Source organism: Tiliqua scincoides, chromosome 4 (genome assembly GCF_035046505.1).
Source record: "Tiliqua scincoides isolate rTilSci1 chromosome 4, rTilSci1.hap2, whole genome shotgun sequence".
NCBI classification, from domain to species: Eukaryota; Metazoa; Chordata; class Lepidosauria; order Squamata; family Scincidae; genus Tiliqua; species Tiliqua scincoides.
In genome coordinates, this window is record NC_089824.1 from 145,696,426 (window position 1) to 145,711,106 (window position 14,681).

Below are 14,681 nucleotides of genomic sequence, written 5' to 3' on the forward strand. Positions count from 1 at the left end.
GAAAGGAAAAGGTTACATTACATTTTTACTTGAATTGCATGCATTTCATACTTCTATAATTTCTATCAGACATTTACCTGTTATTATGCATAGAAAATGCTTATTCTTCAGATGCAGAATTACAAGAAGGATGAAATAGTATGAAATACATGAATCTAAAAGCTGTATTTAATATTCTAGTTCTATAAAGCATGTGAAGTGTATGTGTCAATCTTGCAGTTAAAGCTGGTGAATGAGTATTTGCATGAAAGACAGCTGAAATGAAAAAGCTTTGGATGATTACAAAAAAAATGTAGAAAATTTGTAATAAATAATGGAAAGTGATTTGGTTTATGAGTCTGATTGTTATAACTACAAAAGGTAAGTATGTGTGAGCATCTATACTGAACTCTCTTTTAACACTGAAAAAGCAGATGAAGTCTTAAAGCAAGATGACCTTTAAAAAAAAATATACAATAGCACTGATTGGCTTTTGGACAATTGGAGACTGGATTAACTGATCCCTGAACAACTAACTGGCAGTAGCAGAGATTATTTGCATGGGACTACAACCTTGCATCTTATTGGCTGAAAGTGAAAATTCTGATGCTATGGCAAACCCTTACCTGATACAATTGATGTGAAGACCCACTCTCAGCTTAACCTATCTCACAGACCTATAGAGAAAAGGGGCCGGAAGGAACATGTATGTTGCCCTGAACTGCTTGGAGGCAAGGCAAACTAAAAATGCAAAAAGAGTGAAATTCCATACATGTTTACTCAGAAGTAAATGCTACTGTGTTCAGTGGGACTTATTCCCAGTATGTGCGCATAGGATTGCAGCCTTACAACCTGATCTAGAACATGAATTATGACAGTGGAACAGACTAGCTGCTGTAAATGGCCATATGTTTGTATGCTTCATTTGGAGCCAAGGTTGCAAACACTTCACTACCAGCTACCCACAGAAGTGCTGGTAAGCCATTGTGGGGGGAGGGGGCAGGCAGTGGGAGGAATGGGGGAGTTTCTGGAGGGGGAGTGTAAAAAATAGAGGGAGGGGATGGATCCTAGCAGCACTGACTTGCACCCAGATCCTATCCCCATTCCCTTTCCTTACTATCCTCATAGCCTCCCATACTATCCTCCCATAGCCAGGGAGACAGACCAGGGACAGACTGCACTTGCTCCCAGTGTGGAAGAGATTGTCACTCCCGAATTGGCCTTTTCAGCCACAATAGACGCTGTTCCAGAACCACCTTTCAGAGCACGATACCATAGTCTTTCGAGAATGAAGGTTGCCAACATGACTATCCTCAGACTTACACCAGCAGAATAGCTGGTGTAGATATGTAGAGACCCATCAGGGAAGCAGAGGCTTCCCCAATGTAATGAAACAAAATTGGCCATGACTGCCATCCCAGTGCAGGATGGAGTGCACGCCCTGTTGACTTGATTGCATTGGTGCTGAAGGAGTTAATTTGGTTTGGGCCACAAGTCCCTTGAGCTGGCCTCCCATTGTCACAAAAGTGCCATAAGGCAGTCCTGCAACAACTTGGGATCAGGCCGCATTGGCGGAAGGACACACACTGCCCTGCTCCTGCCAGATCCAGCCCTGGAGCACCAAACCCACTCTGGATACGGGGCAGGCCAGCCAAACTCCCTGTTTCAGCGTGGGTTAGGACTGAGCTGTCAGTGAATTAACTGAAGTGGTGGCTCACAAGATTTGCCATCCTAAACTCATTTACTTGAAAATAAATCCTATAATTGATGAAATTTCAAACACAAGTATATTTAAGATTGCAGCCTAAGAGTATCCACGTTTCTTTTCCTTTTTGTTCAGAATCTCATCGGTGGCCAATAATGCACAACACAGCAACATACTGTTTGGTCTTTTTACAACCTTTTACAACTTTCAAAAAAGATCAGTAGAAAAGAACTATACATACATGCAAAAGATAAAACACACATTTTCTTTGATCAAGGAGGAATTTTATTTATTTGGTTACAGGATTTCTTCCAAACTTTCCATCAGGCAGATGTCTAGGGTAGTTTACAGAGGAATTTTGAAATCAGTACCAAACTAAAAACATAATACAAAAACTTATCACAAAGCAACAGCATTACAATGGATAAAAGTCCAATAAGTCAACCATAATGAAAACAGGTCACAGCCTTTGGCCAACAAGGACCCAATCTATCCAACATTCCAGTGCCAATACCTCTTTACGGTAATGGAATGTTTGTTCCCTTACCTTGGGACTGCATTGCAGCTGCATCAGTGCTGGAAAGTTGGATAGGATTGGGACCTAACGCTGCAATCCTATGCCCAGTTATTAGGAAGTAAGTCCTACTGAATTCTGAAGATCTCACTTCTGAGTAAACCTGCTTAAGACTGTGTCTCATAGCCATCTTCAACGAGAGTGTAAAAGATATAAAGAATGCAATAGGTAAGGATGTTTGGATAAATCATTCCTTAATTGGGATGTCAAAGTACCGGGATGTATCTGGTGTGACCAGGGTAAGGCATTTTAATGAACATCCAAGTACTGTGCAAATGAACATACTCAAATTAATATTACCACTTCTTGAAATGAAGAGAAGACTTCTTGCAATCTTTCAATTTTGGAATCAATATTAATAACATTGAGATGAAGTAAACATTAGAAAAACAAACTGTTTTGAGAGTCCTTGTTTCACATGTTGTATTACATTTGGCTTCCCACCTCCTTGGAAAACAGGTATAGAGTTGGAGTTGGGAATGTCAATGCAACATAGAAAGATATTGTAAACAACATCCTCTTTTACTCTGATGTCAAAATTTTCAACGCTTTCAACAGACACATTCAAGTGCACAACAGTTTTGCCTACATAAAAACCAACCCTGAGAAGGTGGAAATGCTGCAAGAGGTAACATTTTTCTCTAAAAAATTTTTAAGTGGTTTTCAATCAAACATACAATTAATGTTCCATTCCCACGTGAATTAATAAAAATTGAAAACATCATAATAATAATGAACAGCCAAGAAAGTTTGCCCCTGTGTTTTTATAGATTTGAAATATTTCATTAATTTTTTTTATCAAAAGACTAGTTTATCTGCATTTTTGGCATTATTAATGTTATGCTACAATAACACTGTTAATGCACTTTCATTATTTCTACTTCAATGAAACACAAAAACTGTGTGTACTGCTTGCTTCTGGGTTTCTGCAAGCCTGAAAGCAATCAGACCTCTTCAAATTAAAGTGTGGCAGAAAAAATACCACTTCCGTAACACTTTTGCAAATCAGATTTCTTTCTCTTTCTGCTTCTGCAGACTGATTTCTTCATAAAGCTGCTGCCTGAACTTCAACATGTCTTCTACATCTTTGGAGTGAAGTATTTCTTCAACAGACAAGAGCTTAAAACCGTTCAATTTAAAAGGTGACTTGTTCTGCACAGAGTTTAAAATCCCTAATGACACTTGCACTGACTCACTTAAAGAGGAGCAAACAGGGAAAATTCGAACGGTCCATAAACTCAGGCATGTCTTATCACCAGAAAAGAGCTGCTCTGAAACTCGTAGGCCCCACAGCTCCAAGCACTGTCCAATGCTGACTCCAAAAAAATGTAGGAAGTGTGCCTCTGACAAAGCTGCCACCTTCTTCTTCAAGTTGTCTTCTATACCAAACACCACACTCGCATACGCTACTTTGCCATCAATCCTCATGCTCAGTGTAGTTATGAAAGCATTTGATGGTACATCTACTTTTGTACTGATACAACAACCACTGACAATACTGTTCGTTCCCACTGTAACTTCGGGCCCTAGCCTAGAGTACTCAACTACTGAGCCTGGTGCTACAGAACACCTTGAACTAAGTACACTGTGAATGATACATGCTGATTCACCCAGATCTTCTGCATGGTTTTGACAGATGCTAAAAACATTTGGCAGCAAGCCCATTTCCAATTTCAGATTTCTATCATTAGTGAAATGAAACAAGTACTCACGAGTAGTGCCAATGTGATAGAATTTAGAATTATTTAAGAGTACAACATTGAGAGGAAGTCCTTTTAGAAGAGAAAATATCTTCTCCCTTATTTCCACTAGTCCCAATTCTTTTTTGGTGACATTTTCTGTGTTTTTTGCATAGTCTTGTGTTGCTCCAGGACCTAGTGCTTGGAGAAAATCACCATAGGCATCTATTTCACAGCATAGTGTGCCCATCTGTTTATAAAATTTCAGGAGTAGTGCTGCAGTGGGGTGATCAATGTAAAATAAACTATCTGTGTACACATACTCAGTGCTCCTTGTTGAGTCCCCTTCAGAAGGACACAGCTGGCGATCATACCATTCATGCACTGCTCCAGCCTGACGCATTGTCTCAATGCTAGGTTTATGCAGGAAACGATGACAAGATCCATATTCAAGTTCTCGTTCTATTGAATGTGATGATGGATCCAACACAAACACACCATGAGTAGTACCAATGGCCAAACTGGAAGGATGAGCTAATGCAGTAAATCCAGGCTGATCAAACCTGATGAATTCTGTTGGTCCAATATTGTACAATTCAATATCATCAGCGCATGTAATCAAAATACCCGAGTTCATGTGAGTGGGAAAATCAATGTACATCGCCAATTTTAAATCCATCATCTGGTATACTGGATCCCCAAAAGGCAGGGCTGTGAAAATTTTTCCCAGGGCACTTGCATTTGGTAAACGTTGACTATATCCACCTTTACAAAACACAAACAAGAAAAGGATTTGTTACAAGCAACACACATGTTCGTGCATATATTATATTACTGGCTTCTGTGAAGAATCTGGTTACACTGTGTGTACTACTTTCATTGCTGTGAATGTTTTATTTGCGACTTTTCTATTTTTATTGTATTTACATTTTAAACATATGTATTGCGGTTTTTAATGTATTTGTTGTAAGCTGCCTTGGGCACCCCAGTTACAGGAAGAAAAGAAGGGATAGGAATGTTTTTAAATAAATAAAATATATGCACACCTTAGAGGACCTCACCTAAGACCAATTCTCATAACAAAATGTTAAGGAGCAAAAGTCACTGCAAAGTAACTTTCCTCCCCCACCCCCCTCACTTTTTTCTCCACAATTTTTGGTTATGAAATGGTCTTGTGAACTTTTACTTGGTAACGCCACATCTTAGCATAATTTGAAAATCTCTAGAACATTCATCATGTAAGAACTGAGAGAAAATGTCCTTTCCAGTGTATTCAATCTCTGAATGATCAGGGAACCTGGAGAGGGAAAACAAAAATCCCTTCTTTGTAGAGGATATGAGAAAAAGTTAAAATTTTCTCTCAGGGTTCTTTTTCAGCTAATTGAAGGCTTTCCAGGCTTGACTGCATTTGTTTCAGCAATTTCTTATTTTATTAAAAACATTTTATTATTGTTTTGTCACAAGTTACTCAACATTTCTGGCCCAGACTGGAGCCTTTCTCATACCCACACAGGAGCAAGCCCCATTTACTATAATGGGACCTACTTCTGAGTAGGCACGACTGGAACAGTGACCTGAGACAGGAATGGAGAGTAAGTAAGCATGCAGGACAAAGGGGTTCAAAACATATATACCTCTTCCACAACCAATTTCTTTTACATATGCACCAATACAGAAAAAACTGGTTTCATGCCAGATATGAAGTTGTACAATGGCTCAATCAGATCACAAAACTATACACTGATTCCCTGAGCAAGGAGGGCTACATATACATATTCAATAGGGTCAACCATACATAGACATGGAGACATGTCTCTAAAGACATGGAGTAACAGGATCTCAACATTCCCTCTCCCTCATTGTCTGAGAAACTTACTCCTTGAGTCGGGGGTGGGGGTGGGGAGGGCTTTTCCTGCGTTATACACACATATAGCTCTAGGAACTCTTATCTCTTTTGCTCAGCGTTTCCTTTAAATTGTGAGAGAGTGTGATTTTTTGGTTTCTGAGGGGGATGCTTTAACATCAGTTCCACTAAATTAAACTAATAGCTTATAAGAAACTACAGTTTATAACACATAAGGTAACTTAGGCCCAAATCCTAACCCAGTTTCCAGCACTGGCATAGCTGTACCAATGAGACATGTGCTGCATCCCGCAGCTGGGTGGCACTCACAGAGGCCTCCTCAAAGTAAGGGAATGTTTATTTCCTTACCTTGGAGTTGCATTGCCCTTAGATCAGTGCTGGAAAGTGGGTTAGGATTGTGTCCTTAATAGCTAACTAAATAAAATGATTGAAAATGAGTATGACAGGATCACATCAGAAATGGACCTTGCATTTCTTTAACAAGGACAAGAGGTCTTCTGCTTCTGTGTAAGGGCCTGAGACTAATCTGGCCCAGTGCCGGTGCTGTAAACCTGTCATAAAGCACATTTATGGCAACTGGTGAGCAGGACGCACTGGTCCTGTGTCAGTCAGGCACCAGATCCTGTGCCGGCAGGAAGAAGATCCATGGCTGGAGGTAAATGCAACCACTGGAAGGTATTCTGTTGCTAGAATATTAGTCTTCCCAACAGCTGCATTAAAAGGGGGAAGCAGCAATAAGTATTTTATTGGGTTAAAATATTACAAAGCTTATTTTATGTATGCACATGTATGAAGTAGACGACACAAATCTCTGGTTAGATAATACAAGAGCCATGGATTATGTACACTCTGCTTGAAAAGAATTTTCCCCAGTCTGTGTAGCAGTTCACCCACTGACTATTCAATTATAGGATTCTTCTTTAACTCTTGATAATGTCTAAATATTAACATTATATACTGTAAATCTGCTTTCTGTTGTCTTACTTAGTTCCTTTCTGTTTAATTATTTATCCCAAGTAAAATTTGTATTCAGAGAAAGTGAACAGATGGAGACTTCTCCATCAGATACAACCTTATATTAAAAAATCATCTCCTTTATTGGGAACCCTAAATAGGACAATTTAAAATTAGCACAAAGCCAAAGTGCTATTTATATAAAGTATTATAGATATTGTCTTCCACAGGGATACAGTGAGAAAAATAATAATTTAGCCAAATTAGATTTGGGTAATTCAGAGATGAAAAGATGTAACAGATTTTTCTAACTTTCAAAGCCTAATAAATTTTGCATGAAGACATATTACTCAGAAAGCAAATGGCAATGTGCTATTTGTTTAATGATGAGAAGTCAGTCTCCAAATTAAAGAGCATGGGAACCAATTGGTATAACTCTACCTGGCCTTAACCATAGGGGAAAATAGTAAACTTTCAGTATGTGAAGAAAATAACCAACAAAGTGGAAGTTTCATTGCATGCTTAGATGCAGAGCAAGCCCATATGAAGTGGGTGCTATTAAATGTGTAACTCATCACGTGTCACCGGGTAGATGGGACTCGTCAGCCTGGGAAGGCAGCTCATCTAAGAGAAGGAAAACTCTGATCCCAAACCTCCACTGTCTTGTGGCTACATCCAGTTATGGAAAGGCTTCAGGAGTCAACCTCGAGGCAAAATTCGGAGCCGGAGTCCCTGAGGCAGTTCATGGCTGAACACAGTCACGTTCTGGCAACTCCTGCGACGCCGCTGGAACCAACCGTATTGGCCTCTGCCTTTCCATTGGACCATTTCAGCAACGTGGAGAGGGGGGATTTGCTGCAAGGGTAACAGTCTATCCTCCATACCTGCTTTACCCAGGCTTCGCGCACTGGAGAGGACACTCTGTTCCAGAACTACCATTCAGAGCGTGACACCATAATTTTCCAAGACTGAAGGATGCCAACACAACACGTGTCAGAAGTTTGGCACTGTAATAACTGGTTCATGGAATATTGAAATTTACTCTGCATGCAGGGTCATACAGCATTTGTGAGTCTAGCACTATATATCACAAGGAAACTGCAAACTGTCTCTAATTTTAGTGGAATTAAAGAGGAGTGAAATGTTTTTGGATGCAGATACTGATCATGCTATGTTTTATACTCCCTGAACATCAAGGATTTTAAAGGACAGTATGATCATAGAGGATATCATGCTGGGGATGATGTGACCTAAATAAGCCAATACAATTTTAGTTTAATTTTATAGCAGGCAAAACCCTCAATTCACCTTCACTGCAAGTGAAGTGCAATTTAAAAGAAAAAAATTACCAGAATGAATTAATAGGACAGTAAAGGAATCCCATTTATCACCATAATGTTCTTCCAAGCACTGAAGGACATGAAGTGTTGATCCGCCATTTCCTACAAAACATTTCAACACATACATTAATTTAGAGAGAATAACAGAGGATTCATACACATGGAGATTCAGTTCATTCATTTGCAGGTAGAGACCAATGAACTGAGCTGGCTTATGATGGGGTTAATGAGAAACATCTCTCTTTTGGAAGCTTACTAGTTCCAGTTTTGGAACTTACCAGTTCTTACCAGTTCTTACCAGTTCTCTTTTGGAACTGTACCAGTTCGGATTCTTACTCAAGCATGAAGCTTGGGGACCTTGGGAAAGTCTTAGTCCAAGACCTCAGCCAGTCTCAAAAGTTTATAGGATAATCCTTAGCTCCTTGGAAGAATGGTGGAATAGAAAAATTCAAAGAGCTCACACAAGCTCATATTTGCTAATATATCAGTCTGATTTAAGATCTGCTGTCCCATTTATGTAAATGAAAAGTTTTAGATGTCAGTACACAAGAACATAAGAACAGCCCCACTGGATCAGGTCATAGGCTCATCTAGTCCAGCTTCCTGTATCTCACAGTGGCCCACCAAATGCCCCAGGGAGCACACCAGATAACAAGAGACCTCATCCTGGTGCCCTCCCTTGCATCTGGCATTCTGACATAGCCCATTTCTAAAATCAGGAGGTTGTAGGTACACATCATGGCTTGTAACCTGTAATGGATTTTTCCTCCAGAAACTTGTCCAATCCCCTTTTAAAGGCATCCAGGCCAGATGCCATCACCACATCCTGTGGCAAGGAGTTCCACAGACCAACCACACGCTGAGTAAAGAAATATTTTATTTTGCCTGTTCAATTTTAGTGGATGTCCCCTGGTTCTGGTGTTATGTGAGAGTGTAAAGAGCATCTCTCTATCCACTCTGTCCATCCCCTACATGATTTTGTATGTCTCAATCATGTCCCCCTTCAGGCGCCTATTTTCTAGGCTGAAGAGGCCCAAACACTGTAGCCTTTTCTCATAAGGAAGGTGCCCCAGCCCCGTAATCATCTTAGTCGCTCTCTTTTGCACCTTTTCCATTTTCACTATGTCTTTTTTGAGATGCGGCGACCAGAACTAGACACAACACTCCAGGTGTGGCCTTACCATCGATTTGTACAACGGCATTATAATATTAGCCGTTTTGTTCTCAATACCTTTTCTAATGATCCCAAGCATAGAATTGGCCTTCTTTACTGCCGCCACACATTGATTTTAAATGTGAATTTAAATATACCGCTTTACAGAAAAATTTTACAAGTCATATCTAAGTGACACAGTAACATTTATATTTCCCAAAACACAGACCACTGTGATTGAAATCTAGAGCCCGACAAAACAGGTGCTGTTTACTATTCATTGGCTGACTGTGGGAAGGCTTTTGTTGCTTGGGTGGAAATGCCTCTGGATTATGACTTTTTCTTCTCTGAAATTTTTTCAAAGTTTCAAAAAATTTGAAATTAGTCTGGGTTACAGAGTGTGAAAAATACAAGGGTTGCTTTTGCTGACATGTGCATGTCCGTTTCTTAGGGCAAAACTTAGAAGAGATGCCAATCACGGGGTTGCAATCAAAAACAGCAGTCCCACATCTAGTTCTTTCTCCTCTCCTTGTAATGTTCAATAATTCTAATAGTCTTAGAATCCAGGGCACCATAAAATCTTATGAGAACGCACCAAGAATACTACTTAAACTAGATAAACCTTAATGGATCTATTCAACCGGTATGTCATCCAAAAGAACATCTAACTCATTAATACTGATGGGAGTTACACATTTGAATCAAAAGAAGCATAATAATAGTATTTGAACATATTTTTGGAGGTTTAATTAATATAATTCAGCTTCTAATGGCATTCTGGAAATCTTTCAGTGAAAGAGATACAGCTGTCATAATATGCACCAGAAGGAGAACCATTTTATCTGTCTGAAAATTAATAAAATTATACTGAATATTTAAATCACAAACTGGCTGAGTTCCTGCTCACCAGATGACTGAAAGGTTAGAGGCGTGCTCTAGTCAAGTTGAGCATTTTTTAAATTTACTTTCAAGTAAACAAGCATAGGGCTGCTAACTTGGTGCTTGAGTTTCTGTCAGAATTGATTATCCTTTTAATTTGTTTTCTATACTGCAACAAACTTTGGTTTCAATATTATAATATTAATAGGAAATGCTGGGAAAGGACTCACCAATTTTTGGTCCAGGAGGATCCACAAAAACATGGTAATGAACCCCAAGAGGAAGTTCCTTTCTCTTCAGTTTTTCGGACAGTTGTTTCTGGTATGCAACTTCTTGGTTTTTATCAACTGCTGTTATTACAACAACATCCCAAAATTCTCCAGGCTCTACAGTTTTACCTGTTTGAAAATAAAACATTTTGTTACAAGAGATGCAGCTGGCAGAAAAGCTACTTGGGTTAGAGCTTGAGCATTCTGTGAAGGATAACAAAATGTTTCCTAACATTCCCCCTCCTTGCCCAGTCCGGGAGCTTTCGAACTTGGTCTCTACTTCTTACCTATCTGAATGGAGCCTGTAGCTTGTCAGGTTCCAACATCCTTCTCTACTATCCCTACTACATGCAACTTCCGGTCAGTTAGCACCCCCCCCCCAAGCCTCTGTAAAAGTTTTGACTATAAGTTGCAATAAGCTACTACTCTTTGCCCAATCACTTGATGTTCACGCCACATGTAGTCACGTCCATTTGTTATCTGAAACTTGGCCACATATGCTGGCACTTCCATGCTTCCTGTAACTTCACACCTTTCTGTCTTTGATAAAGCACTTGTACCTATGAGTGGAAATATTCTACGTGCTGTTGCAGGAAAACTGTTGCTATTGCTAAGACAAGAGGAAGGTGTGTAGTTATTTTAGCCATGTACCTGTAATTCTTTACAATTGCACAAATGACATGTTACAATCACATGCTGTGCAAGGAGCAATCCTATCCACATTTACCTGGGTAATAACATAATACAATATTTTCACAGTAATATATTTTATGTTTGTAAGCCACCTTGGGTGCGCCGCTGTGCTGGGAAAGGTGAATTAAAATTAATAAACTTTGGCATGTTAATGTGTATTTGTTTTAAAGACTTAACCTGCCTTTCCAACTGTGCTCAAGGCAGCCTACAAAACCGATAACTATAATTATCAGATGCCCCTTAAGGGGGCAGAGGCCAGGGTCCTCAGGCTGGGGTGTCACGATGCCCCAGTCTGAATACCCCTGCAGTATAGGATTGGGTAGTAAATCAGTTCTATACTTACAATCCAGAGACATGTACCATGGAACTCATCCCTTACCCCAAATTACTAACAACATTTCCTTCCCATTAGACTCCTAAACCATTCTGTAAACATCTCCAAAGGGAACAACATACAAAACAACAAGCATACAAAATGAGACTGTTTAGATAATAGCTCTTGTGTTAACACATGCTTTCAAAATCTCCAATGGGTGATATGTATCACATTCATGATACTCTTTTAATGTAACTTTCGCATGACGCTTGCTGACATTGCAGAAAAATAGAACAAAACAAAACCTCTAACCATCAGAGCAATCAGATATGTTATATAAGCAAGCATTTTGGCATGTGGAATGGAGGGAAAATCCCAGGATCCAGAAAGATCTATATCCTCTGGAGACTACTTTTTACTCTGTTTTGTTTTACCAGTGAGCACTGACAATCACCCAACACAGATTAGTTACTCCTGAATGACACTTAACTATAACCTATCATAATCAGGATGGTTGAAGAGTTGTAAAAAGATAGATTTTGTCATTTTTTCAAATCAAGCTTATGAGTGCATTGAGAATCCTATTCCACAGTAATGATTACACAGTCAGGTGGTGGCAGTTATTTAATTAACATATAGTACAAGGGTGAAGTCTTTTGATATGCTGCCAAGGAATCTTTGAAAGTAAAGTATTTGGTTTAGTCAAAGTAGCTGGATCAAATTCATGTTTTAACTATTTTTGTGTGCACTAAAGAGTACTTTGGAAGAGGCTTTGGGTGAAATAGACAAGTTAAATAGAACTTTTACATACCACTAATATTTATGATTGCTGAAGTTCAGTCTGCAGAAAAGTTGAGTGACTGTGGGCACAGTCCTAGCCAGGACTACTCAGAAGTAAGTCCTATTTTGTTCAACCAAAGTGTGGTTAGCCTGTATCTACAAATTGTTGATTACCCTTGGAAAAACTATAATTTCCCATCAAGATCAGGTATTTGGTGGAAAAATGTATTTGGAAGGCGGGGGGGGGGGTTTACATCCTCTACTTGTTTGATGTTCAAAGGGGCTTCCTTTCAGATGTGTGCATAGTATTGTAGACTCACTTACTTTTGAAAGGATAGCAATTTCCGTGCAAGAGGAAAGGTTGTAACCTGAGGCTGGCACTATTCAAAGAGACTGGGAAAGCTGGTAGGGCTGCAAATACCAGAGTAAAAGCCCCAGTTACTCACAGGAGTAGGAACAGCAAGTTGCCTGGAGGAAGAAGTTGAGTTTCTTGTCTCTGTAGCAGCCCCCCTCCCCCCAAAAAAGTTTAATGTTTATCTGGAAACTTTGCAGTTTAAGAATTAACTGCTCCCTCCACACATGAGCAAAAACTTAAAAAAAAAACTGTAGCAAAGAGGCATGACTCTTCTTCTCAGGCAAAAAGTTAATCCTACTTCTGACCTACCTGACAAAGACAGCATCCCATCAATTTTTTGGTACATGGATTATTAGTGGCTGTCAATTTCTTATGAACTACACTCTGTCCATAACAATTATTTGGAATAATTCATTAACTTTCCAACCCCACTTTTTTCTATGACGTAAGACATGGGGGGTGCACAGTCTCCCAAATACACTTTCTGTTAAGATGATAAGTTTTCAGGATCTGATTGCAATTAAGAAGTAATTTCACCCTACAACCCCCCCCCCCCCCCCGTGGAGAATGTGCTCTTTAGAACAGTGGTTCTCAGCCTGGAGTATGTGTACCCCAAAAAATACTTGCCAAGACCTTTAACTTTCCAACCCCACTTTTTTCTATGATGTAAGACATGGGGGGATGCACAGTCTCCCAAATATACTTTCTGTTAAGATGATGTACTTGAAAAAGAATTGAATATTGGAGGGAAAAGGCAGGTCTGTGCTAGAATGCCTTGCGGGGCTAATATGAGGGGTACAATTCATGGAAATGGGCTGCCAAGGGGCACACAAGTGAAAAAATGTTGGGAACCACTGCTTTAGAGGAAAGAGGTGGCTGATATTATGCCGGCTGTTTTGAGCACTTACATTCTGTTTCATTGCAGTGAGATCACACAATTCCATTGCATGTTTTGGGGTGACAACTGGTATGGCAGGGTTAGGACAAGCACTCTAAGAGTAGTTACTTAGCATTCTAGATCCTTAGATCTGGAACTTTTCCACTGTTCACTATAAATACTGTAGTATTTTCCTTCCTCAAAATCCAGCTCTCCATTAAGTGTCCAACAACACAATGACACAGTCTTGATCCTCTCCTGCCCGCCCACCCACCCCCTGTGAGCAAATTTTCTGCAAGGGACTGAAATCTAATTCCAAGAGTTGGCACAATGCAAGGTACAGGGAGTTGGGTGCTGCTAGTGAGCATGCGCCACTGTTAGTCGAGCATGCTCAGTAGTAAGTGCTGTGTGCACTTCACAAAGTCACAGCCTTCCCTTATGGCTGCCCCAGGACTAAACACACGGAGCTAGAGCATGTCTACTCAGAAGTGCATCCCATTATAGTCAACGGGGCTCCCTCCCAGGAAAGTGTGGACAGGATTGCAGCCTCAGAGCCCAATCCTATGCATGTCTACTCAGAAGCAAGTCCCATTATAGTAAATGGGGCTTACTCCCAGGAAAGTGTGGATAAGATTGTAGCTTCGGAGCCCATCCCTGTGCGTGTCTACTCAGAAGTGCATCCCATTATAGTCAGTGGGGCTTACTCCCAGGAAAGTGTGGCAAGGCTTGCAGCCCCAGTGAGTTGCTTCCCACGACCCGCCCTTGCCACGCCTTGCAGGGGGTGCCAGAACAAGCGCAGGGGCAGCCACGGTCCCAGCTTAGCCCCCTCCCTGCGGCTCAGCAGCGCAGCCCAACTGCACCTCTCAGCCGGGCGAACCTCTCCAGCCTCTCTCCAGTGGCGCGTTGCAACAAGATCTCCGGCTGCGCTTCCGACTGCATCGCCTTTTGCATTGCGGCGCGCGCGCTCCCTCGCTTCCTGATTGTGGCAGCCGGCGCCGCCTCTCTCCGCCCCACTGCTGGGCCGGGCTAGGCTGGACCAGCCCTGGAAGGCGGTGTCAAGGCAACTGGTTGCCCGGGTAACCGGAGGCACGCGGCAAACGCCTGGATCTTCTTTGGACCTTCCATCAAATTTCTGTCCCTCGCCGAAGGTGGATGCGGTTCTTGGGGTGGGAGGAGGAAGCAGGTGAGGCGGGACTGACGTCGGACGGCAGAAGGCACTGGGGTGAGGCTGCAATCCTAGCCACACTCACCTGGGAGTAAGCCC

General features: G+C 40.9%; 1 protein-coding gene across 1 annotated transcript; it reads right to left on the reverse strand.

Annotated features, from left to right (window-relative positions):
- Positions 1-1,968: 1,968 nt before the first annotated feature.
- Positions 1,969-14,381, reverse strand: FPGT (fucose-1-phosphate guanylyltransferase). Its single transcript, XM_066623521.1, has 4 exons — positions 14,278-14,381; positions 10,358-10,525; positions 8,105-8,197; positions 1,969-4,702 (listed from the first exon to the last, which is right to left on the reverse strand). Exons 1-4 carry the CDS (start codon positions 14,366-14,368, stop codon positions 3,264-3,266), a joined length of 1,791 nt encoding a protein of 596 aa, XP_066479618.1. The 5' UTR covers positions 14,369-14,381; the 3' UTR covers positions 1,969-3,263.
- Positions 14,382-14,681: the final 300 nt, after the last annotated feature.

Excerpts from the sequence above, each read along its gene's own strand:
- FPGT (XM_066623521.1), bottom strand. The coding sequence starts at position 14,368 with ATGCAAAAGGCGATGCAGTCGGAAGCGCAGCCGGAGATCTTGTTGCAA. Across the intron at positions 8,198-10,357 it reads TCCTCCTGGACCAAAAATTG|GAAATGGCGGATCAACACTT; the intron begins GTGAGTCCTTTC and ends AATGTTTTGTAG. Across the intron at positions 4,703-8,104 it reads TGTCCTATTAATTCATTCTG|GTGGATATAGTCAACGTTTA; the intron begins GTAATTTTTTTC and ends TGTTTTGTAAAG.